The 23,527-nt window shown below is 40.2% G+C and overlaps 1 protein-coding gene across 1 annotated transcript in view; it reads right to left on the bottom strand.

Moving 5' to 3' along the window:
- The window catches only part of IGF2R (insulin like growth factor 2 receptor), a 217,169-nt gene that overhangs the window by 21,675 nt on the left and 171,967 nt on the right, over positions 1-23,527 (bottom strand). Inside the window, exons 36-44 of the mRNA XM_089673497.1 lie at positions 19,603-19,752; positions 19,342-19,503; positions 13,065-13,266; positions 12,724-12,870; positions 7,545-7,779; positions 5,420-5,553; positions 4,021-4,135; positions 1,658-1,801; positions 943-1,124 (exon numbers count right to left, since the gene is read on the bottom strand). Coding sequence (XP_089529623.1) covers positions 943-1,124; positions 1,658-1,801; positions 4,021-4,135; positions 5,420-5,553; positions 7,545-7,779; positions 12,724-12,870; positions 13,065-13,266; positions 19,342-19,503; positions 19,603-19,752 — 1,471 coding nt within the window. The remainder of the gene's footprint in view (positions 1-942; positions 1,125-1,657; positions 1,802-4,020; positions 4,136-5,419; positions 5,554-7,544; positions 7,780-12,723; positions 12,871-13,064; positions 13,267-19,341; positions 19,504-19,602; positions 19,753-23,527) is intronic.

Here is a 23,527-nt window from a genome sequence, read left to right on the forward strand (position 1 = left end):
CCCACAAAAACTGCATAGAGAACTCCATAAGCAAAACATTCACAGGGTGAGCTGCAATTGTCAAACCATTCTTGACCAATGGTGCAACACACATAAATCGTGGACTATCGATTAATGGAAAACTGTAATATGGCCCAATGAATCAAGCTTCACATTGTTCCCAACCACTGGACATGTTTATGTTTATGTGTGGTGAACACTGTCCCTAGCTTACAATCAGGACTGTCTTAGGCCAATGGTAAAGCATGGTGGCAGCGCAATCATAGTTTGGGAACCAATATCTTGGTATTCTGCAGGTCCCATCATCACCTTGAAAAATAGAGTCATTGCCAGCGACTATGTACAAATTTTGGCCGACCATGTGCTTCCCATAGTGCAGACATTGTTTTCAGAGAACAGAATCCTTTACCAAGACAATAATGCTCTGACTTAAACAGCTGGTGTTGTCAAATTGTGGTATGACGAGCATGAAGACGAAGTCTCGCACCTTCCCTGGGCGCCACAGTCACAGGACCTCAATATCATAAAGCCACTATGGTAAATTTTGGAGAACTAGGTTTGGGCTGGTTTTTCATCTCCGGCATCTCTGCAAGAACTGGAACGATTTTTGCATGAAGAGTGGTATCAGATTCCATTAGCTACCACTTATATTTGTCAAATCACAGGAAAACTTGGTCCGTCTTGGATGCCAAAGACAGTCTTAACACCATATTAGCTAATGATTTTGTTTTTACCTGGTGTTTCCATAATTTTGGCCAACCCCTGTATATTGCTGTAATGTTCAGCAAACTGAATACATTATAAAGCAACTTCTAACGTGAACATATTTTGCTGCCTTTAAAATGCATACTTTTTACATATCATATTTAGAGTAGCAGGATCAATAAGAAGCCACAACGTGTATTGTTTTTTTAAATTTAAGTCAAAGATAATAAAACTTACCATCAATATAATATTTGATTTGGTTGGGAGAACCGATTGGTCTTGTGAACTGCCCATTTGTCTTCACTTGGCATACGCTGGCTCCATTACATTTCTGATAGGCAGAGTTTTCTCTACCAGAAAGCTGAATTTCATACATATACTGATCTGTCACTCTTTGATCCCCACTGGCATTGTATGATCTGCAGGAAGTAAAAATGTCTGCGCTTAATAAAATGAATTATTAATTCCAAAGAAAAGATGTAGGGGGTTGGAAGCAATAATGTTACCAAATATAAATCCTACAAACTGCAATAAGGCAGAAATGTGAGAACCAGAGTCTCAGGGGTACATTCACTTAGACAATAGTCAGAAATTGTACTTATTTAGTAAAGCAGGCCAAGGATAAATGGCCATGGGTGAACTATAAAATGCAGTAAAGCATTACAAATTTTGTTGAATGACTGCTTTAGATTAGTGCACAAATACATTAAATAAAACTGAGCAGTGAATGTCACTAGATATTTAATCACTATTGCTCATCAGCAAAGCATACAGATGAAATTCAACAACCATGCAGACACTATTACAATGCTTTACCTGAAAGATTTACGGAGACCAAAAGTGACCAAATTGAATAAATATAAAATACAAGCTGAAAATGTATTTCAATGTTTGTTTGTGGACTTAACAGAGGTTTAAAAAAAAAAAAAGTAATAGAATATAAAAGTCTTACTTGATATAGATGCCTGACAAGTTAACACTTGCACCATTGTCCCCATATATTATTCCATGTGCCATCACAACCTCTTTTGGAATAACAGCACAAGCTGCTCTTGTCTCCCATGTAAATATGTACTGACAAGACTCGGAGTTGTATCTAAAAATCAATACAAAAATAACCACAATTTTTAATAAAATAATTTGTTAACGTGTTAATTTCAAAAGTAAATTTCAATTTACAATTTGAATCTTTAATTAAAATCATATCGTTTGGATCCTTGTGGTCTCGGTTTTGTTTGATTACCATTTCTGTTATTCTGTTTATTACGGGATCTGCGTATCCACGTTGTTCTATTTATGTGTAATCCTGCTGTTGCAGTAATGTCATTGTGGATTCTGTAAGTACTGTTCCATTTTCTCTATTATCTTGACAATAAAAGTTGTTTGGATTTTAAAAAAATAATATCTGGTGCTCATGCTATGAAGGTCCTTGTTTATGCACTTTTTATAGGGTAACAACGCTCTTTCCTGGTTTTCCAATTGTCTTTGTGCATTGCCACCCTGTCGCACAGATTTTTGGTGGAGACTAAACGTGACTTTTAAGCATACAGTACATATGCATGGTTTACTGTTGTCACCATCAAAATATCTTCCATAAGAAATGTCACGCAGCCATCATTGGACTGCATGCATGTGGACAGGAAGTGTTTTTTTTTTCTTTTTCCGGTGTATGGGGGGGGGGGGGGGGGTCTGCATTTACCACATGCTCAGACTGTTTTACATAGTACAGAAATTAACTAAAATCACAAGAGTGTGATGTTTTTATCAATGTTTATTACAGTTATTGACATTTTACTACATGATACTGCTTATGTTATGGCTATATATGTGGGTGTAGAGTATACATAGAGGAGTATCTGAGTGCACTGTGTCATGACATCTGAAGGAGAAAGGGCATGCAACCTGTAGGATCAATATATAGAGCACTATTGCCTTTCCATAATTATCATAAGGAACTGTTGATGAGAGTGGCTTCAGGGGGTGAAGCAACTCACATTTTGTGATGGAGAGAAAGAAAGAGATGGAGAGAAAGAAAGAGATGGAGAGAAAGAGAAAGAAAGAGAAAGAGAAAAAGAGAAAGAAAGAGAGAGAAGGAAAGAGAAAGAGAGAGAAGGATAGAGAAAGAGAGAGAAGGAAAGAGAAAGAGAGAAGGATAGAGAAAGAGAGAGAAGGAAAGAGAAAGAGAGAGAAGGAAAGAGAAAGAGAGAGAAGGAAAGAGAAAGAGAGAGAAGGAAAGAGAGAGAGAAAGAAAGAGAAAGAGAGAGAAAGAAAGAGAAAGAGAGAAAGAAAGAGAAAGAGAGAGAAAGATGACATGGTAAAAGGCCAATCACAGCAGCCTTTTACCATGTGATCAGCTGTGTCCAATCACAGCTGATCACCATGAAAATACACTAGCCGGTTATTGGCAGTACTTTGTGACAGCATGAGGAAAGTGCTGCCAATAACTGGCAACTGTCAAAGGAGACATCTGCATTGATAATTAGGGCACTGATTATCAGTGCAGCCCCAAAAGTGCCTATCAGTGCAGCCCATCAGTGACCAACAGTGCTGCCCATCAGTGACCAACAGTGCTGCCCATCAGTGACCAACAGTGCTGCCCATCAGTGCTGCCTATCTGTACCTGTTAGTGCCACCAGTCAGTGCCCTTCAGTGCTGCCTTTTAGTGCTCATCACTGCTGTCTATCAGTGCCGCATATCGGTGCAGCCTCATCAATGCAGCCTATCAGTGCTGCCCATCAGTGCAACCTCATTAACGCACATCAGTGAAAAAGAAAGCTGAAAATTGGTCTGGGCAGGAAGGGGGTAAAAGTGTCCAGTAGGCAAGTGGTTAAAAAGGCACAGATGTGGGAAATTAACCTTTAATTGCCATTTTAACCTATGTGCGTCACCTTGTGTGTCTGTACCAAGGCCAAACACTCCAGGGTATGTAAACTTTTGATCATGGCCATTTGGGTGATTTTTCTTTTTATGATTTTAAAAGAAGCCAAACAGCTATGTGATAATAAATGGCTTCATATGATCTGATCACTACCCTTAAATAAATGGCTTCATATGATCTGATCACTACCCTTAAATAAATTGCTTCATGTGATCACTACTCTTAAATACAAGACAGTTTTTTGCAATGACCAATTATATTTTCAATTCAGTTTGCCAAAATTTCACGATTTCTGCCAGGGTATGCAAACTTTTGAGCACAACTGTAAACATATACATTCATACACACATTTTTGGTTTAAATGTATGTAGCAACTGAATCAGGGCATGTAATTATACAGCAAGTAGAGTTGATAGTCATTTTTTTCCCCCACTTACTGCTTCATCTTTGGTTTTCCAGTTACATTCGCACACGTTAGCTGTATCGTAGTAGAAAATTGTTTATCGTTTCCACAAGAATCTCCACCGGAATAAGTCACTAACACTATATCACCTAGAAAAGGCAGAGGTTACGTTTAAAGGGCTTGCCAAAGAACTCCTGTGTAATACAAGTTTATGCAAAGCCAAACCTTTTTTTTTGTTTTGGATAGAGTGCAGAAAGATTAGAAATTTTGTCAGCTCTCCATCACTGTCTGTGTCCCCAAGATTCACACTATTTGTTCTCATGACCTTTTTCACCAAGAAAGAAAGTGATTGGAAATCCAAAGGTTTATAGCTTTCACCAGCACAGAAGGTTATTGTTATTCTTCTAATGGGGACACCTGTGCAGGTGAAAGCTTGGCTATAGAGCAAACGTTGTTGAAAGTATTTATAGTAACCTATAAATTAGAAGCTCCCCATCACCTTTCAAGCCATGGGTTTGCACCCATCCCTGTCGCCTTTCAAGCCATGGGTCCGCACCCATCCCTGTCGCCTTTCAAGCCATGGGTCCGCACCCATCCCTGTCGCCTTTCAAGCCATGGGTCCGCACCCATCCCTGTCGCCTTTCAAGCCATGGGTCCGCACCCATCCCTGTCGCCTTTCAAGCCATGGGTCCGCACCCATCCCTGTCGCCTTTCAAGCCATGGGTCCGCACCCATCCCTGTCGCCTTTCAAGCCATGGGTCCGCACCCATCCCTGTCGCCTTTCAAGCCATGGGTCCGCACCCATCCCTGTCGCCTTTCAAGCCATGGGTCCGCACCCATCCCTGTCGCCTTTCAAGCCATGGGTCCGCACCCATCCCTGTCGCCTTTCAAGCCATGGGTCCGCACCCATCCCTGCCGTCTTTCAAGCCATGGGTCCGCACCCATCCCTGCCCCCTTTCAAGCCATGGGTCTGCACTTATTACGGTCACCTTTCAAGCCATGGATCTGCACCCATCCCTGTCACCTTTCAAGCCATGGGTCTGCACCCATCCCTGTCACCTTTCAAGCCATGGGTCTGCACACATCCCTGTCACCTTTCAAGCCATGGGTCTGCACACATCCCTGTCACCTTTCAAGCCATGGGTCTGCAACCATTCCTTGCAATATTTCATGCTACTTTGATGTCACAAGTCATGTGGGAGCCAAGCAGGAAATTTTCTAAATGGATCATGGGAGATTGTGCTTTTTCTATTTCCAAATTACTCTATGAAATGCCCTAGAGGAACGACCCCATCAGTAACACATTTACCCAAATACTTTTATCAAGTATTTAAAATGGGACTGCATACAAAAGTAAAAAGGGTTACATTTTAGCATTACTATGTACAAATACATTTTAAAAATGACTGAAGAAATGGTCCTATGTAACTTACCCTTTACTGTGACCTTCTGTGTGTGAACTTGCCCCAGAACCTGAACTCTCCCATTCCTCTCCTGGCACACACTCGCACTCTCTGAGCATGCGCTAGGACCCTGGTTCACTCGCTGACAAAGGTTTAAATAATACCTGTACATCATAAACAATACAAAATAAAGAATAAAAGTAGGTGAATTACCACTAAACTGATGAAAAAAGTACAATAGAAAAATATATACAAAAAATATATATCAAAAATTATACAAAACAAGCTTGCTAGTTCTGTTTGCAGAAACAGGCAGACAGCATATATGTTGTTTCAAAGGGGATGGGGGACCTGCACCCACATAATCAAAATTAGGGATGCACCAATGCCGATACAGAAGATTTTCATGAGTACTCTTACTCGTGAAAATGCTCTGATATCCAAAACCAATACATTGCCGTGTAATTTACATCCATACAAAATGTATGGACGCAAATTGCACTGCAAAGAATAGCGTGCGATTTGAACAGAAATGTGGTGCGATTCCTGTCCAAACCGCATGTGGTTTCCCCATCGCTCCTGTGGGAACCTAGGCTTGTCATAGCATGCGTTCACACAGGAGAGGTGCGGGAAACCTCCCTGCACCAATCCCATGCTGTCACACAACAAAAAGTCGCTTCACAGGTCAGTGGATTTGAAATCCCTGCCGCTTTCTCTTCTCTCCTTGCATGAACTACATGGCTTCTGATTGGTCAGGACTGTCACAACAAGCCTGACAAGCCTGGGTTTCGCACAGGAGCGATGGGAAACTGCATGCAATTTTGACAGGAAGATGAACCGCTTTCCCGATCAAAACGCATGCGATTCTTTGCGGAGTGATATGCGTCCATACATTTTTGTATGGACACAAATCGCACCGCAAAGTATCGATACTCCGTGTTGGCAGGTACTTGACCGAAAGTAATGGTACTAGTACTCGCCGAATACTAAAAAGGGTCCCTAATCAACATCACTACAGGGATTTTCATCTCTTGAAATGCAATTTTTCAGCGTTGCTTTCACTTTTACCCCTTTTTGAGCTAAGGAGGATTCCTTTTATATGCTATTGTCTGAAATCATAATAAATAATTTCCAGCTTCTTAAAGTGGTTGTAAAGGTTTAAAGGATAAGTTCACCTTTTGGACAAAAATAATAAATGCACATTTTTTGCAGGTAAAAAAAAAAAAAAAAAAAAGTAAAAAAATGCATTTATCATTTTTGTTTACAGAAGCCTGGAAAGCATTGCACCATCGATCAGTAGATCGCTGGTGCCATGCAGGTCTCCTGCAGACAGGATGTACGAGCAAGCAGATATTCTGACAGGAAACTTCAATGAACTACCGTGGGGCTCCACAGCGCTCTGGTACTGCATTGAAAACTACAAGTCAACAGTCGCTAAGGCTGCCAGGACTTGTAGGCACTCTTTCACAGAACTCTGTGAATGAGTGACACGGCCGTGTGGGCGGAGCACCGCACGGCCATGCTGTTTTTAAATCTGACAGATAGTATGGGGGGACATGTAACTTGTTCCAAAAGGTGAACTTATCCTTCAAAAGGTTATTGTTACCTTCATCCTCTTCATTAAAAGGTAAAAAACCTTCCATGGTCAGCTCCTTCTCAGCCCCCCCCCCCCCCCCCCCCCGCCCACATAAATACTTCTGAGCCCGATCTCAAGCCAGTGCTGTGTCCGAGAGCAGGGGCATTGCACTCTCACCTCACAGGACATGGAGGCAGCAAAAGCAGCTACTAGCTCCTGCTGCTGTCAATCAAATCCTGTGGGGAGAAAGCAGGGGGACAGAGCCGAGCTAAGCTGTCTGTGTCAATAGATGCACACAGCCCAACACAGGATAAAGCCTGCAAAAGTGCCCCCATAGCAATCGGCTTGCTATGGGGGCACTCAGTGTAGAGGAGGAGCCTGAAGCGCTGGCAGGGGAACCCAGAAGAGGAGGTTCGGATATGCTCTGTGCAAAACCATTGCACAGAGAAGGTAAGTATGACATGCTTTTTATTTAAACAATTTAACAGATAACTTTACAATCACTTTAATAACATATAGTAAAACACATTGATAAAGTTAAGTGGAATAAAATAACATATGCAACTTGGAGAGACTTACTTGCTACCATCTGCAGCAAAAGACCAGGATCCAGTCAAGGAAGAGAGCATCCTTAAGTCATAAGACTTATGATCGATAATAAACTTGCAATCTAACTTTGTTGGAAGGCATACCAGCTTTGTTTTCCATTCAAATGTGGCTGAGCAGCCCTTGGTGTCACTGACCAATGTAGGAGCTCCTTTTGCAACACGTTCATCACATTTAAACAAGATAGTGGAGCTTCTTCTCTCAGATGCTAAAGAAACAATTTATTACAGGTGTCAGTCAGGCATATACCCCTCATTCTCTACTTCTGGAAGTCAGATGACCGTCCATAATGCAGTGGAATCAAAAGTAAATTGGTAGCTTTCACCCATATGCACAATGAGGAGATTCTCCGACATAATAATGGTAGATATCATTTGGACCATCCAATGTGGACAGAAAAATTACTATATTGGTCCTGTTGGCCATTTTTACTGGAGTAGAAAATGATCAGAATTCCAACCATCAAGTGTTGGCCTCCAAACAGATATATAGGGGGGATTTTCTAATGGAACACTTGTTCTGAGGTATTTCCCTTCATTTTTAGAAATGTACTCATTATCTTTTCCATCTCTGTGACAAGTAGTAAAAAGAAATCTCAACATGACCAAAAAAACCAAACACATTGACAGGGGTTTTAATGCTTTTCTACTCTAGCCAAAATTACGGAAAAAAAAAGTTTTGGGTTAATGTATATCAATATTATGTAGCCTCAAAGGGAAAAAACTATTCAGTCTCTGATTGCTTAAGAAGATACAGTCAGGTCCATAAATATTGGGACAGCGACACAATTCTAACATTTTTGGCTCTATACACCACCACAATGGATTTGAAATGAAACGAACAAGATGTGCTTTAACTGCAGACTGTCAGCTTTAATTTGAGGGTATTTACATCCAAATCAGGTGAACGGTGTAGAAATTAAAACAGTTTGCATATGTGCCTCCCACTTGTTAAGGGACCAAAAGTATTGGGACAGAATAATAATCATAAAACAAACTTTCACTTTTTAATACTTGGTTGCAAACTTTTTGCAGTCAATTACAGCCTGAAGTCTGGAACGTATAGACATCACCAGACACTGGGTTTCATCCCTGGTGATGCTCTGTCAGGCCTCTACTGCAACTGTCTTCAGTTCCTGCCTGTTCTTGGGGCATTTTCCCTTCAGTTTTGTCTCCAGCAAGTGAAATGCATGCTCAATTGGATTCAGGTCAGGTGATTGACTTGGCTGTTGAATAACATTCCACTTCTTTCCCTTAAACTCTTTGGTTGCTTTTGCAGTATGCTTTGGGTCATTGTCCATCTGCACTGTGAAGCGGCGTCCAATGAGTTCTGAAGCATTTGGCTGAATATGAGCAGATGATATTGCCCGAAACACTTCAGAATTCATCCTGCTGCTTTTGTCAGCAGTCACATCATCAATAAATACAAGAGAACCAGTTCCATTGGCAGCCATACATGCCCACGCCATGACACTACCACCACCATGCTTCACTGATGAGGTGGTATGCTTAGGATCATGAGCAGTTCCTTTCCTTCTCCATACTCTTCTCTTCCCATCACTCTGGTACAAGTTGATCTTGGTTTCATCTGTCCATAGGATGTTGTTCCAGGACCGTGAAGGCTTTTTTAGGCCTTCCTGTTTTTGAGGCTCACCAATGGTTTACATCTTGTGGTGAACCCTCTGTATTCACTCTGGTGAAGTCTTCTCTTGATTGTTGACTTTGACACACATACACCTACCTCCTGGAGAGTGTTCTTGATCTGGCCAACTGTTGTAAAGGGTGTTTTCTTCACCAGGGAAAGAATTCTTTGGTCATCCACCGATCACCGATGCGTTCCTTCTTTTTAAGAATGTTCCAAACAGTTGTTTTGGCCACGCCTAATGTTTTTGCTATCTCTCTGATGGGTTTGTTGTTTTTTCAGCCTAATGATCGCTTGCTTCACTGATAGTGACAGCTCTTTGGATCTCATCTTGAGAGTTGACAGCAACAGATTCCAAATGCAAATAGCACACTTGAAATGAACTCTGGACCTTTTATCTGCTCATTGTAATTGGGATAATGAGGGAATAACACACACCTGGCCATGGAACAGCTGAGAAGACAAGCAGATCTTGTTTGTTTCATTTCAAATCCATTGTGGTGGTGTATAGAGCCAAAAATGTTAGAATTGTGTCGATGTCCCAATATTTATAGACCTGACTGTACATAGCCATGTAGTTGAACGAGAAGTGGTTTCACCCTAAACTGCACAGCGGGTTCTTTATTGTTAGATCGGTACGGATGTGGAACTCCCTTACGCAAATGGTGATGTCAGCAGAAGTTGGCAATTTAAAAAAAAAAAAACCTTATGGATGGGCATCTTGGTGAACACAATATACGGGGTATGGGAAATGGTAGAGACATAAATACACACAACTTCACCCATACTGGTAGAACTGAATGGAAACGTAACTATATAAAACTATATCCAGTCAGCAGATGGAACACTAGACTATTTTTTACATGTACGCTTTCTCACTTTCTGTACTGTCCACCATACAAAAGCCTACAGTGATCAGTAGACTATATCCAGTCAGCAGATGGAACACTAGACTATTTGTTACATGTAAGAAATCTCACTTTCTGTACTGTCCACCATAAAAAAGCCTACAATGATCAGTAGAGCAGCTAAATGTACACATATAACTGAATGAATTATCCCTTATCAGACATCTAACACCAAAGCTTCACAAAACGTTGCAAGGCAGGCTAACCAAACTAAAGCCGGTGGCAGAAGGGTTGACTATCAGAAGGTTCACAAGAAACCAGCCAAGATTAGATATATCTATGGGCAGACTACCTGTACTGAAACCATCCATTGGATTTTTTTCAGGCAATTACTGCCAGCAGCTAGAGCCACTAGAAGTGATCATTTTGTTCAGCTGGCAGGGAAGGCTCCCTGCAATAGCTACATGGGAGGCGTTTCCCCATCAACAGTGACTGTGTTGATGGGGGAATAGAGTGATTTTCTTTCCTTCCACCCATGGTGGAAGGAAAGAAAATTGTATCATCCATGACCAGCTTACCCAAAAACCATTAAAGTTTCCTTTCAAAAGCAGCTCCAGGCAAGCTCTGGGAGCAAAAAGGTACCCAACGTTCTGGAGCCTTCCCATCTTTTACGATTAATAAGAATTTTTAATAATTTGCATAAGGGATTTTTTTATAATTTTTTTAATAATTCTTAACAAATTTTAAAATATATACACATACTTCCATGTCTGCTCTAAGTACGTGCTGCCTCTTGATCTGTGCAAAATTATCCTCCCCCATTTCCTTTGCATACAAAGCCTTTTGTTCCTTTTTTTTATATATATATTTATTCTCACATTTTTCTTATACTATACAATGAGTGGTATATCTTGTGTGTTTTAAAAAGATACAAGTATTTTCCCTTTAGTGTTCAGTATATATATTTTTCATCATATATTATAAATTATCCTATTATTGCTCTTGAGAATATGCCGATCGTTAGGAATGTGCGGCTAGCAATTCCCTAAAAACTATTCAAAAAGTATTTATCTACACCGTAATTAGAAACGATTTCCTGATCTTCACTGATTTGAATTTATCCCTTATCATCAATTGACACTAAGCAGAAGATAGCAACTCACTCTTCTAATAATTTAGCCTGCAATTGATAAAGCTGTCACTAGATGGCGCTGTTCCTATACGTATGGCGGATTTGTGAACTGCAGGCACCTTCCGCCTTTCAAGTATTTATTTATGTCCTGTTTAGTGTCCTATATTAACTAAATATAAATCTCTTAAGGTCCAGTGGGTTCTTGGTCATTTTTCAGCCCTTTGATCTCTCTTTGCTGTACGGGATGTTGTGTCAGAGACTTCCTGCTTCATGATCCTCTTTAATATGGCCCCAGGAACGCACAGCACATGCGCAGTAGTGCTTATTAGCCGGCGTGCGTTCCACTGCCACCTGCAGGCGGCCTACAGTATTTAAGCCATTACTTTAATCGCCAGCCACACTAAACAGGCTGAACTGCTGTAATACTGACACTCAGTGGCTGAATATCTCCTTGCCATGGGAACTCTGCCATACTGAAGTCTCTATCTGCTCAACCCAGGTATCTTTTATAATAACACACACTATTTTATACTACACATAATAAAATGAACGCATCCTGTTTTTAAATTTTAAATAGCAATTGTGCTTTTGCATTTACATATATATGTATATATGTTTAGTCTATGGATTCTCTCTATATATAAAAAAATGTTTTTCCTTTTTTTTTTTTGTACGTTTTCTATATATGCACCTTTTCTGTATGAGATTTTTGACATTATTATTATCACTATACGTATTACCATGAGTATTTTCATGTGTATTGCTATGCTCATCTAACAGTATCGCCACCTGTTATACCATCATGATTCATGTAAATGGTTTGAGGGGAATTTGTATTTGTATTTGTTTTTTTTATCAGCTCTGATGAAGAAGGGAACACCCTTCGAAACGCATTAGCCTTCATCCCCCCACCCCCCCTTTTCGGATTATGGTTACTTATGCCTGTTATACCATCACTTTGTGAGTATATTTCCTTATTAATAAAATTAGTCACTATTTATTGAGGTAATGCGCAAGGTTTGTGCGCTCTTGCTTTCATCTTCCTCTACAGTTTTATTAATCTTCCCCAGCTTCATGTTAGAGCTGCACAACCTCTGATCACCAGCGGATGAACACACAACACGCTGCTTGTCACTAACTCCTGTTTGATCTGAGTCTTTGAGCGCAGGAGATAATGGATCTTTGGTGACTGCCTTCCCATCTTGGTCAGAATGCTACAATAAATTTGTCTACCTGTTAAAAAGATATGTCTGAAAATTGAATCACAGTGAGAACATCTAAAATTATCACTGTAGACCTAAGCATAAATTTATGTTGTTATGATCTACAATGAGATAGGTGCTTCTATGTTTTTTTCAATTAATTGTATACAGATTTCACCCCACATTTCTGCCTAGGTTTACCTTTCTGCTCCTTTATAAGGAGCTCCAGCTAGGACTATTAAATCTTTTTACTATTATGCCAAACTGCCTATCAAACTCAATTAAAAAAAAAAAAAAAAAAAAAAAATTGAAATTGTTGTAAGGCATACCTGTTGAACAATAATCCCATTTGTTATTTTTCTCAAAATCTGAGGAGGTAGGACACCATGGCCGAAGTCTCTCTTCAGAAATACATGTGCTATAAGTTTTTCCTTTATATGTAAATGGCAGAACACAGACGTCATCACTTTCAGTCACTATATAAAAAAAAAAAAAAAAAAAAGTATAAAATGACAAGATAATCTATTAACAGAGAAAATAAGAGTATGTTCAGAACTTGCATAAAGGCAGCAACAATTTGTACAAATGTGTTACCAAATCACAAGGGTGGATCTATGCATTAATTACTAAACATTACTGCACATGTGTGATTTATTAGGAGTGCTTTTACCTGGTGGACAAGGATCTCCTCCAACATAACGAAGAACTAACATATCTTGTAAATGGCTATACTCCATTTGCATTGCCTTTGTATTTCCATAGGAAAAGGCAGTATTTCCTGACTGAAGGCACACAGCCCCATCACATTTACCAGATGGTATATTTTCTGCTGCTGAACATACGCCAATGTAGTAGGGGTTTAAACCTGATGTCTGAAAGAAAAAGCAAGTTCATATTATTCGTGTTCACGTGCAGCAGTGGAGAAAGTAAATACATGTGAAACTCAAAAAATTTGAATATCATGCAAAAGTTCATTTATTTCAGTAATGCAACTTAAAAGGTGAAACGAATATATGAGATAGACTCATTACATGCAAAGGAAGATAGTTCAAGCCGTGATTTGTCATAATTGTGATGATAATGGCTTACAGCTCATGAAAACCCCAAATCCACAATCTCAGAAAATTTAAACATTGTGAAAAGGTGCAATATTCTAGGTTCAAAATGTCCCACTCTAATCAGCTAATTAAGCCATAACACATGCAAAAGGGTTTCTGAGCCTTTAAATGGTCTCGCAGTCTGGTTCAGTAGGAATCACAATCATGGGAAAAACTGCTGACCTGACAGTTGTGCAGAAAACCATCATTGACACCCTCCATAAGGAGGGAAAGCATCAAAAGGTAATTGCAAAAGAAGTTGGATGTTTCCAAAGTGCTGTATTAAAGCACATTAATAGAACGTTATGTGGAAGGGAAAAGTGTGGAAGGAAAAGGTGCACAAGCAGCAGGGATGACCGCAGCCTGTAGAGGATTGTCAGGAAAAGGCCATTCAAAAGTGTTGGGGACTTTCACAAGGAGTGGACTGAGGCTGGAGTCAGTGCATCAAGAGCCATCACACACAGACGGATCCTGGACATGGGCTTCAAGTGTCGTATTCCTCTTGTCAAGCCGCTCCTGAACAACAAACAACATCAGAAGCATCTTGAACCCTCCAAAAGCCTTAACATTTAACTTTGGCCACAAAGGTTTTTATCCTTGCAACAGATGTATGATTTGTGTTGAAAATGGTATACATAAGAGACCGGTAAAAACCTGTGTGTCTAATACCACTAAGAGGACTTATGAGATCAAAAGTACCATTACTTGCAATAGTACATATGTTGTTTACCTTTTAGAATGTGGCTGTGGTAAGCAATATGTTGGGAGGACGACAAGGAGGTTACGTGACAGATTGCGTGAGCACCTTAAGAATATTAAAAAAGGTTTTAAGGATCACTCATTATCGTTACATTATCGGCAATGCCATAATAAAGATCCCAAATGCTTGAAATTTGCTGCTATAGATATCATTAAGCCGCATTGGAGGGGTATTTTTAAAAGAGATCTGTCTCAAGGTTAGAAACCAAGTGGATATATGAGCTTCAGTCTTTTTCCCCTCAAGGTTTGAATATAGATCTAGATATTAACTGTTTTATTGACACAAGTTAATACCATTTATTTATTTTTAATGATCTGTATTGGTTTTAACTTGGAGAATTCCCCCCCCCTTCCTTTTTTATTATATACTGTTTTCTGGTTTTTATCATTCGCATATCATTATGATTATAACTTTAGTCCATATGATTAATTCTAGATAAATCGAGCTTTCATGGGTTCTAATTTATGTGTTTTGTATTTTAAATGCAGTGTCTATTATGGATTTTTATGTTACTATTAGATTGATTTATGCACCATGTGGAATATACTTGGTGTATATATGTTTTTATATATTATGGTTTTTACACATTATCTGGAATGTAAGTTATCCGGCTCACTTACTAGTAGTTGTCATGGTTTTATTATTTATGATTATTTTTACTCGCTATTAGCCATTATTTAGGACCTTTGGGTTGTATTTACTGTGTATAGTCTTTGAATGATATATTTATTGTACTTTCATTATCAGTGGAATCGGCCTGGGGGACCTTTTTAATTATTAACTGATCGGACTCCACTATAAAGGAGTCTGGGTTATCCCCATAGGAATTCAATATTACAGTAACACGATCTTTATCATTTACTATCTTTACTGCAATTACCTATTGAATTAATCAATACTCTTTAGCTTCCTGTGGTTTGGATATTGTTTTAGCCAAGGAGGAGATGCGAGATTATTTATTTTATGAAGAGACATGACACCATCTATCTTGAGCCGAGATAACCGATAAAATGGCTGCTGTTGTATGCATTGCGCATGCGCGAGCGGGCCAAGATGGCGTCTCAGGCATTTATTGTTTACCACGCATGCGCGGAATTCTATATATACACCTTTGTCCAGCTAGTGCGCGCTCCCTTTGATAACGTGCTCGTCCTCACGAAACGCGTTAGCGTGGAGCCTAGCCGGTGACGTCACGCCGCCCCGCCCCTCGTGGAGGCCGGTGGCCATCTTTGTTTCTAGGCTACCCTATGTGAGTGTACTGCATTATGTCCAAATAAAAACATCTGAACATACTACACTATCAGTGCTTTTTTGGGGTGGGCTGTATGGTTGAGCCCCCCCCCCCCCTTTCAAGGTGATCTATTTTGAGTGCCCTGCTCTGAGGAGTCCTGACTAGCTGTATGACAACCGTTGCTGGATGCCTGGTGACCCCCTGCTGGTTAAAGGAAGGAGCATCTCCATCAGAGTGACAGCCTGCTAGATGACCCACATTGCCTCAGCCTTCTAGTACCAGGAGTGGTCTGACAACTCAAATGCGCATATTATGCGCTTTCTGGTGAGTGCATATAGTTTACCCACCTATGAGCACGGAGTCGACAGCATTTGCACCTATTACTGGGACGATTGATATATCACCTGAGGACGTTATTTTCACTTTAAGCACTTTAGCCATCACCTATTTTAATTTTATTAGACGCATGATGTATATAGGAGTCATTGCTTATCCTTTTTTAGCGCTGCATATGTTTTTATTATTTATATTGTGAAGGTTTGGGTTTGTACCTTTATGCTAGCTGCTCATTACTCATTTCCAAGCGCTCGTTAAGGTTTTATTGTTTTGTCAGAAGCGTCTTACCTGGGCTAAAGAAAAACAGACCTGGTCTGTTGCTCAGTGGTCCAAAGTCCTCTTTTCTGATGAGAGCAACTTCTGCATCTCATTTGGAAACCAAGGACCCAGAGTATGGAGGAAGAATGGAGAGGCACACACTGCAAGATGCTTGAAGTCCAGTGTGAAGTTTCCACAGTCTGTGTTGATTTGGGGAGCCATGTCATCTGCTGGTGTTGGTCCACTGTGCATCATTAAGTCCAGGGTCAACGCAGCCGTCTACCAGGAGATTTTGGAGCACTTCATGCTCCTTCCGCAGACGAGCTTTATGGGGATGCTGACTTCATTTTCCAGCAGGACTTGGCACCTGCCCACACTGACAAAAGCACCAAAACCTGGTTCAATGACCGTGGGATTACTGTGCTTGATTGGCCAGCAAACTCGCCTGACCTGAACCCCATAGAGAATCTATGGGGCATTGCCAAGAGAAAGAAGAGAGACATGAGACCGAACAATGCAGAAGAGCTGAAGGTCGCTATTGAAGCATCCTGGTCTTCCATAACACCTCAGCAGTGCCACGGGCTGTTAGCTTCCATGCCACGCCACATTGAGGCAGTAATTGCTGCAAAAGAGGCCCAAACCAAGTACTGAGTACATATGCATGCTTATACTTTTCAGAGGTCCGATATTGTTCTATGTACAATCCTTGTTTTGATTGCATGTAATATTCTAATTTTCTGAGATTGTGGATTTGGGGTTTTTATGGCTATAAGCTATAATCATCACCATTATGACAAATCACGGCTTGAACTATCTTGCTTTGCATGTAATGAGTCTCATATATTAGTTTCACATTGATATAAATAAATGAACTTTTGCACAATATTCAAGTTTCAACTGTAGTGCAGTTACACTATATGCATAAGAACATATTGCAAGAGGAAAGTCTAAATTTCTGGTGCCCAATCTATGGACATTTGGCACTTATTTTGATCCCTTGGAGACCCCTTGCACATTCAAGCTGCTGAATACAGATATTCTTTGGACTGGGTTTTAGTAGTTAAATGGTTTAGTTTCTTTCCTATACACTACCTTGCTTTTTCTGTACTGTCACTGCTTTTTTTTTGTGTGCGTTTTCCCCCTCCAATTTTTATAAGGATTTTTGCTGTTGCACAAGTCATTTTTAAGTTGGTTATAAAAAGCAAAAATGTGGTTATGTAAAGGGGCTTTAATAATAATGATCTCAGGCAGTCTGATGTAATGAATCTCCAGTTTTTGACTGCCTCCTGAAGTATGCCCCCAATTTCCAACTAATATAGTATTTGTACAGTCTCTGACAACACCTCTTGCAGCATATCTCCATTCTTTGACCATCTTCTGTTGCATGTGTGCAGCCTCTGGCAGTTTTCTGTAGTACTGCATTTACGTAACAGTATATGTGGCCATTTGGAGAGAACAGTGGCCATACTTGAAACTCCCTTACTTACTTCGTGGCCTGCCAGAGGAAACATTAGAACGTTTGGAAATATAAACAAGTACAAACAGTAAAGCCGGGGCAGGGACCAGCTGAGCTTCGAACCATTTATGGGCAGGCTGACTGTACCTAATTCGACAGCTATATGACTTGGGTACAAACATCCTGTCTGATTTTTATGGTATCACTGCCAGAGGCTATAGCCAGTAGCAGTAATCACTGTGTTCTCCCAGCAGAGACGGGAGAACACAATAGCTCTGTGAGAGGGATCCCCCCCCCATCAAAAAAGTCAGTGTTGATGGATGCCAAGGGTTGCAGGAAAGAAAATCACATAATCGGTAGGCACTCCATTCTTCCCATAACTGCTCCCATTCTCCAATAGGCAATGCAGTTAGACTCCAAGTAAAAGTCTATTCAGTAAGTATTAAAGAACATGTAAGATCAGATCTTGAAAATCTTTGTTGAATGCCTCAGGGGACCAATTAAATGTAGCACTTGGTCACTGTAACGGAACCAACCCAGACTGCACTTGAGTACTTCCATTAGACTACCGCTTCCCTGTCCAAACACCGACAACAGACACCACAGCCGACCATACAAGACTAGAAAACACCTGTTTTGAAGTAATCCAAAGGTAAACTACTTTATTTGAATACAGATACCAGATATAATGCAGGGAGGGGGGATTGTCCCCTGAGTGTATATGACACAGGGCGGGGCAATCTACATTTAGTAACAAGAGACACACAGATAATCAAACTTCACACCAGCAGCCAGTTCCATCAGGAGGGAGGGCTGCTGGAGACACCCCCCACTAAGCTAATACACAAACACATACATCCCATAATAGTTTGCTCTCACGCCAGACATAATAGAACAATGGGATGCAACCACATGATATTAAACAATCAACAACCCCCACACAATATTAGGAGAGATCACCCTGTACCCCTAACAGACACAGGGTGATTTACACATAAGAGGGATATGGGGAGCTGAGACAGCAGTCTCCCCACCTCTCCAAAGTGAGCTGGGTTCCATGGGCCCCCCTCCCAAAGTGACTCCCATCACAGTCCCGTTTAGATCAGCTCTGTGGTTTGAAATAAAAGCATAATTTTTTGTGCTGGCTCTCAGCTCCACCCCAAGCTGAAATAACATTTATGAGAATTTCTATGGAGAATTGTAGCCACCAACCCCACTTCATTCTCATTGAGTTGGATATTGTGCTTCAATAGTGTGTGCTCCATTCCTCTTGCAAGTCATTAAACAGGCATGAATCAAGCAAGCTGTCATATGGATGTAGTTGATCTGACAGTAGTTGGTCACCTGTAAAGTTCTGGCAGAACGCTCAATCACACCCTGCATGCCTACTGGTATGTCCTTCTCTAACAACATCTTCAGCTCTGCTACCTTCCAGCCTTGTGCAGCTTTTCATGATCACTACAACTTGGGAGTTCTTATGGGAGGACTAGCTGTTGGCTTGTGTTGCCAGCAGCTGCGGTCATGCAGAAGTCAACACATTAGAACCAGCGCTTCAGACATGACCGGTTTCCTTTCAATTGCGCACTCGAAACCCTGGTCTACCTCATTGCTACGGTCAGGAATAAGAGCCAAGGGTCAGATATAATAGCCAAAACAACTGCAGTGTAAAATACTATGCACAAGGAATATATAGCATTCGTACACATTTGAAAACCATCAAAATGGTCTGTTTATCCAATCCAAAGGGCCAGTTTTCATGCTGTAATTAGACAAATACATATATGCAAACACAAAGCCAGGCACTCTTACCTCGTAGGTTTGCCCAGAGAGGCTGGACAAGTTAAAGGAGTAGTGAAGCTGCTGGTCCACAAGAGAACATCCAGATAATATTTCCTCATCAGGGCACACTAAAGGAGTGCCCCATTCAAACACATAATTACAGTCAGCTTGCTGGACAAACTTTGGGCTTCCCTGTTAATAAAGAACAAAAAAGTATTATACAAATGTGGTTTCAAGGGAGGGTTTTATAAAAGCCTGAAATGGTGAATTGTGACAAATAAATGTAGTTACCAGATCTACGCCCTTTTTGCAACGAAAGATGATAATGGTAGAATAGTTCAACTGTTTGTCCGTGTCACATTGTGCCGAGCTGTCCATTTTGATTGAGACTATTTGTTTTGCAGCATCGATCTGAGGAGGATTAACTGGGCGACCAATATCCTTCAAAGAAATTAAAAGCAGGTTTTAACCAAAAATTTTTCTTTTAATGTTGTCATGGTAATCTGGAAGTCCCTGCACTGATCAAATTACACAGCTTCAGAAAAATAATGACTGTATTAACACTTTAGCTGTAGTAGTATTAAAAAGCAAAGACAAACATACAAGTATCTGCATATAGGTGAATAGGGATCCCTGTCACCTTAAAGGGAAAATATTGCACATTTTTTACATACTAATGCAGGATTTGTCTTGAAGTCATTTTTTATTTCACAATTTTTTATTTTTTCTACACATTTCTTGTATTTTGTTTAAATCGAACACAATCCAGGTCCAGTTTTAACAGTTTCCATACAGGGCACTTTTACACCTTCCTGCCCAGGCCATTTTTCAGGTTTCAACGCTCTCACACTTTGAATGACAAATTGCGCAGTCATACAACATTGTACCCAAACTAAAATGTTATCATTTTCTTCACACAACTAGAGATTTCTTTTGGTGGTATTTAATCACCACCGGGGTTTTTATTTTTTGCTAAATTAACAAAAAAAAGACCGAAAATTTAGGAAAAAAACAAACACGTTTTTCTTTGTTTCTGTTATAAAAGTTTGCAAATAAATAAATTGTTCTTCATAAATTTAGGCCAAGATGTATTCTACTACATGTCTTTGGTGAAAATAACCCAAATTAGGATGTATTTTTTAGTTTGTAGGAAAGTTATAGAGTTCACAAACTATGGTATAGATCTGAATATTGATCAATCCTGAAGTACTGACGGCCAATCTCATTTCTTGAGGTCCAAGAATGTCAGAACAGTACAGATATCCCCCAAATGACCCCTTTTTGCAAAGTAGACAGTCCGACATACGTCATAAGAGGCATGGCGAGTTTTTTGAAGTTGTATTTTTTTTGTCATAATTTTTCGAAAAATGAAAAAATGTAAAAAATTATTTTCACTATTTTTTTTTTTTTTTTTTACATACTGTCATCAGTGCAGTACAGTGTCATCATATAACTGGCATGGCGGTGAACAGGGACACTTTTTCTTCTTAAGATTTTTTTTTCATATTTCACTATGACCAAAGTAGTACAATGTTACCATAGTAACATTGTACTACTTTGGGGAAGTGATCAATATTTTTTTTTTACACAATTTGCTTATAGCAAAGAATTACTTTGCTATAAGCAAGCATTTACCTAAATGACACTGATTTATTCAGGGTTTTTTTTTTTTTTTCCATGCTTAGCTGTGATTTGGCCACAGCTAATCACATGACATGTGCATGTGATCGCTGTGACTAGTCACAGCTAGACACTGGTGTACAATGGATGGCATGAATGAAGCCATCCATTGTATACAACTGTCATGTGACCTGCTGTGATTGGTCACAGCAGGTCACATGGTACCGGCAACGGGAGCCGGTACTCAGATCTGTCCTCAGCCGTGTCCGAGGTACACGGCCGGTGACAGATCGCACCACTGCGCGGCTCTGCAAGCACGTTTGGCGCATTTTTCCGGCCGCCAAACGGCTATTGCCTGGGTGGCTAATGGTTAAAAGCTGTACTCTGTCCTCAGTGAAGTGATTTCCTCTGACTTCCAATGTTGTCTGACGGATTTTCAGTCTACTAAAAGTGTGCTTTTATTGCAGCCTGTGTCACTATCAGAGGAAATTGATTTAAACTCCGTGTTCTAATACCCGTAAAAACAACAGAAGTGGGAAAACTTTTCTATACTTCCTGCCTGGCATCCATTCAGTAGTTTGCCTCATTGGACATGTGAAGTATGTACAAAGAGTGAACAGGTTATAAAAGGTTCATAGTGGCAGTAGCACAACACCCACCCCCCAAATCCCACCAGTGGTTCCCGGGCTCTCCCCAATCTCCTCTGCATTAGTGTGATCCAGAAGCACTCAGATCTGAACAGTTCTGTTCAGAGTTGTCAAAATCATGGGTACACAGCTGACCAAGCACAATACCGTGCTCAGTCAGCTGGAGCAGGGCAGATTAGATATCAAAGGTCTAATAAAGCCATCCTGTCACCAGCCCAATGCCATCATATAAGGTCTGGTTAGCCCCTCCTCATCGAAGCCACAAAAACGGGGGAAAAAAAATAAAATAAAATGGTGCGCCATCTTCTACTGTCCTTAAGCTACCTGTGTTAGATTGACAGCAATTCGAAAAGTAGCACTGCCTGACTCACAGTCCAGCCCCCTCTCTTCCATAATGCTACATTATAGGGTATAGCAGGAGCCCAAATTTAAAGATAGTCATAATTATTCTAGCTGTATTGGAAACTATTTTTAATAAATAACTGGATCAAACAGCGTTGTATTTAAATCTGTCCCTGCCCACTGTAGAGAAGTACAACCAAAGCTCTTTTGGCTGTAGTTCTCCTGTGGATCACAGCAGTGCAGTGCATTCTGCACACTCCAGTGACCAGTTTTCACCTGACAGCGGACTGAAGTCTGCTGTTGGCTAACATCACTCAGCCGGTTCAGATTGGGCAAAGATCCCGACTTGAAAGTCGGGATCCACCCCGGTGTCTGGAGCGACACCTGGCTCAGCCTCTCAGGGCTTCGCCCACCACATGCCAGCGCTCCAGTGGGGAGGGGGGGGGGGACCAAGCACACAGTGGTGACCGACAGTCCCGCTCTGCTCAGAGCAGCTGTGAGAACTCAGCGATTAGTGGTCATGTGATTGCTGAACCATTCTTCTGAACAGATATCATTGACTACAAAAGAATTAATGTACTTCACAAGCAGGTAATCTTCACCCTCACAACATTAACAATTTGTATTCCTTATGATGATAGCATTAGTAAATAGGAAGGTATTTTGTATTTATTGGTTTTAAAGTTTTGGGGTTTTTTTACATTTTAGTTGGTTCTTGATTTCTGACCTAGTCCAAAATGTCAAATCCCACGAGTCTTCATGGGCATTTTCTTTCAACTAGGAGTAGGGAAGGAGGGTCTCTCTAAGCAAACCACACCCTCCTGCCCACATGCTTGAGCTAATGGCATATGGATTCCAGAAAATAAATGTTACATGTATCATCTGCCCTTACTTCAAGATGGCCATGGCTAGAAAGGCTGGGAGCATTTTTCAACGGGATTTCTCAATTTAAAAAACAAAAAAATAATTTTCAATATTCTGCTTTTGAATATTAAAAATGCTTTGGATATTAAAATTGTGTTTCCAGTTTGTTGTGCTCATATACAGTTAAGTCCCACTTTAAAGGTCAATTTTGTTCTAATGTGAGATTTGGGTTTGCATGCCTTCTGAATTCATGTCTCTTAAGGACTCCAGAGTTGAAATATCCTCTATGAGAATTCTAATTTTCTTCACCACAGCAACTATGTAACCAAATAATGGTGTTGCACCAATAGACTGTGCATAAGGTAGGAGAGGAAAAAACAATTTGGGAACCTTTACTATAAAGATCTGTAGGACAAGGCAGGAAGAGAAGGTGCTACCAAGAGCCTCCAATAAATATAAACTGTTTCTTAATCCTCAGTAAAGCAGGAAGATTCACTTGTAAGAACATGTCTTTAAACATGGTGGTTTGAAGTAATTTGAAAAGTTTCCATTTCTTAAAAAAAAAAAAAAAACATTCACCATATACAGTGCTCTGCAAAAGTTATAGGCAGGTGGGAATAAAAGCTGTAAAGTAAGAATGCTTTAAATAAATATATTTTAATTATATATTTTTTATTAATTTACAAAATTCAAAATGAGTGAACAGAAAAATCTAAATCAAATCAATGTTTGGTGTGAATATC

Source organism: Staurois parvus, unplaced genomic scaffold (assembly GCF_062004578.1).
Source record: "Staurois parvus isolate SC_StPar_1 unplaced genomic scaffold, SC_StPar_1.0 ptg000139l, whole genome shotgun sequence".
NCBI classification, from domain to species: domain Eukaryota; kingdom Metazoa; phylum Chordata; class Amphibia; order Anura; family Ranidae; genus Staurois; species Staurois parvus.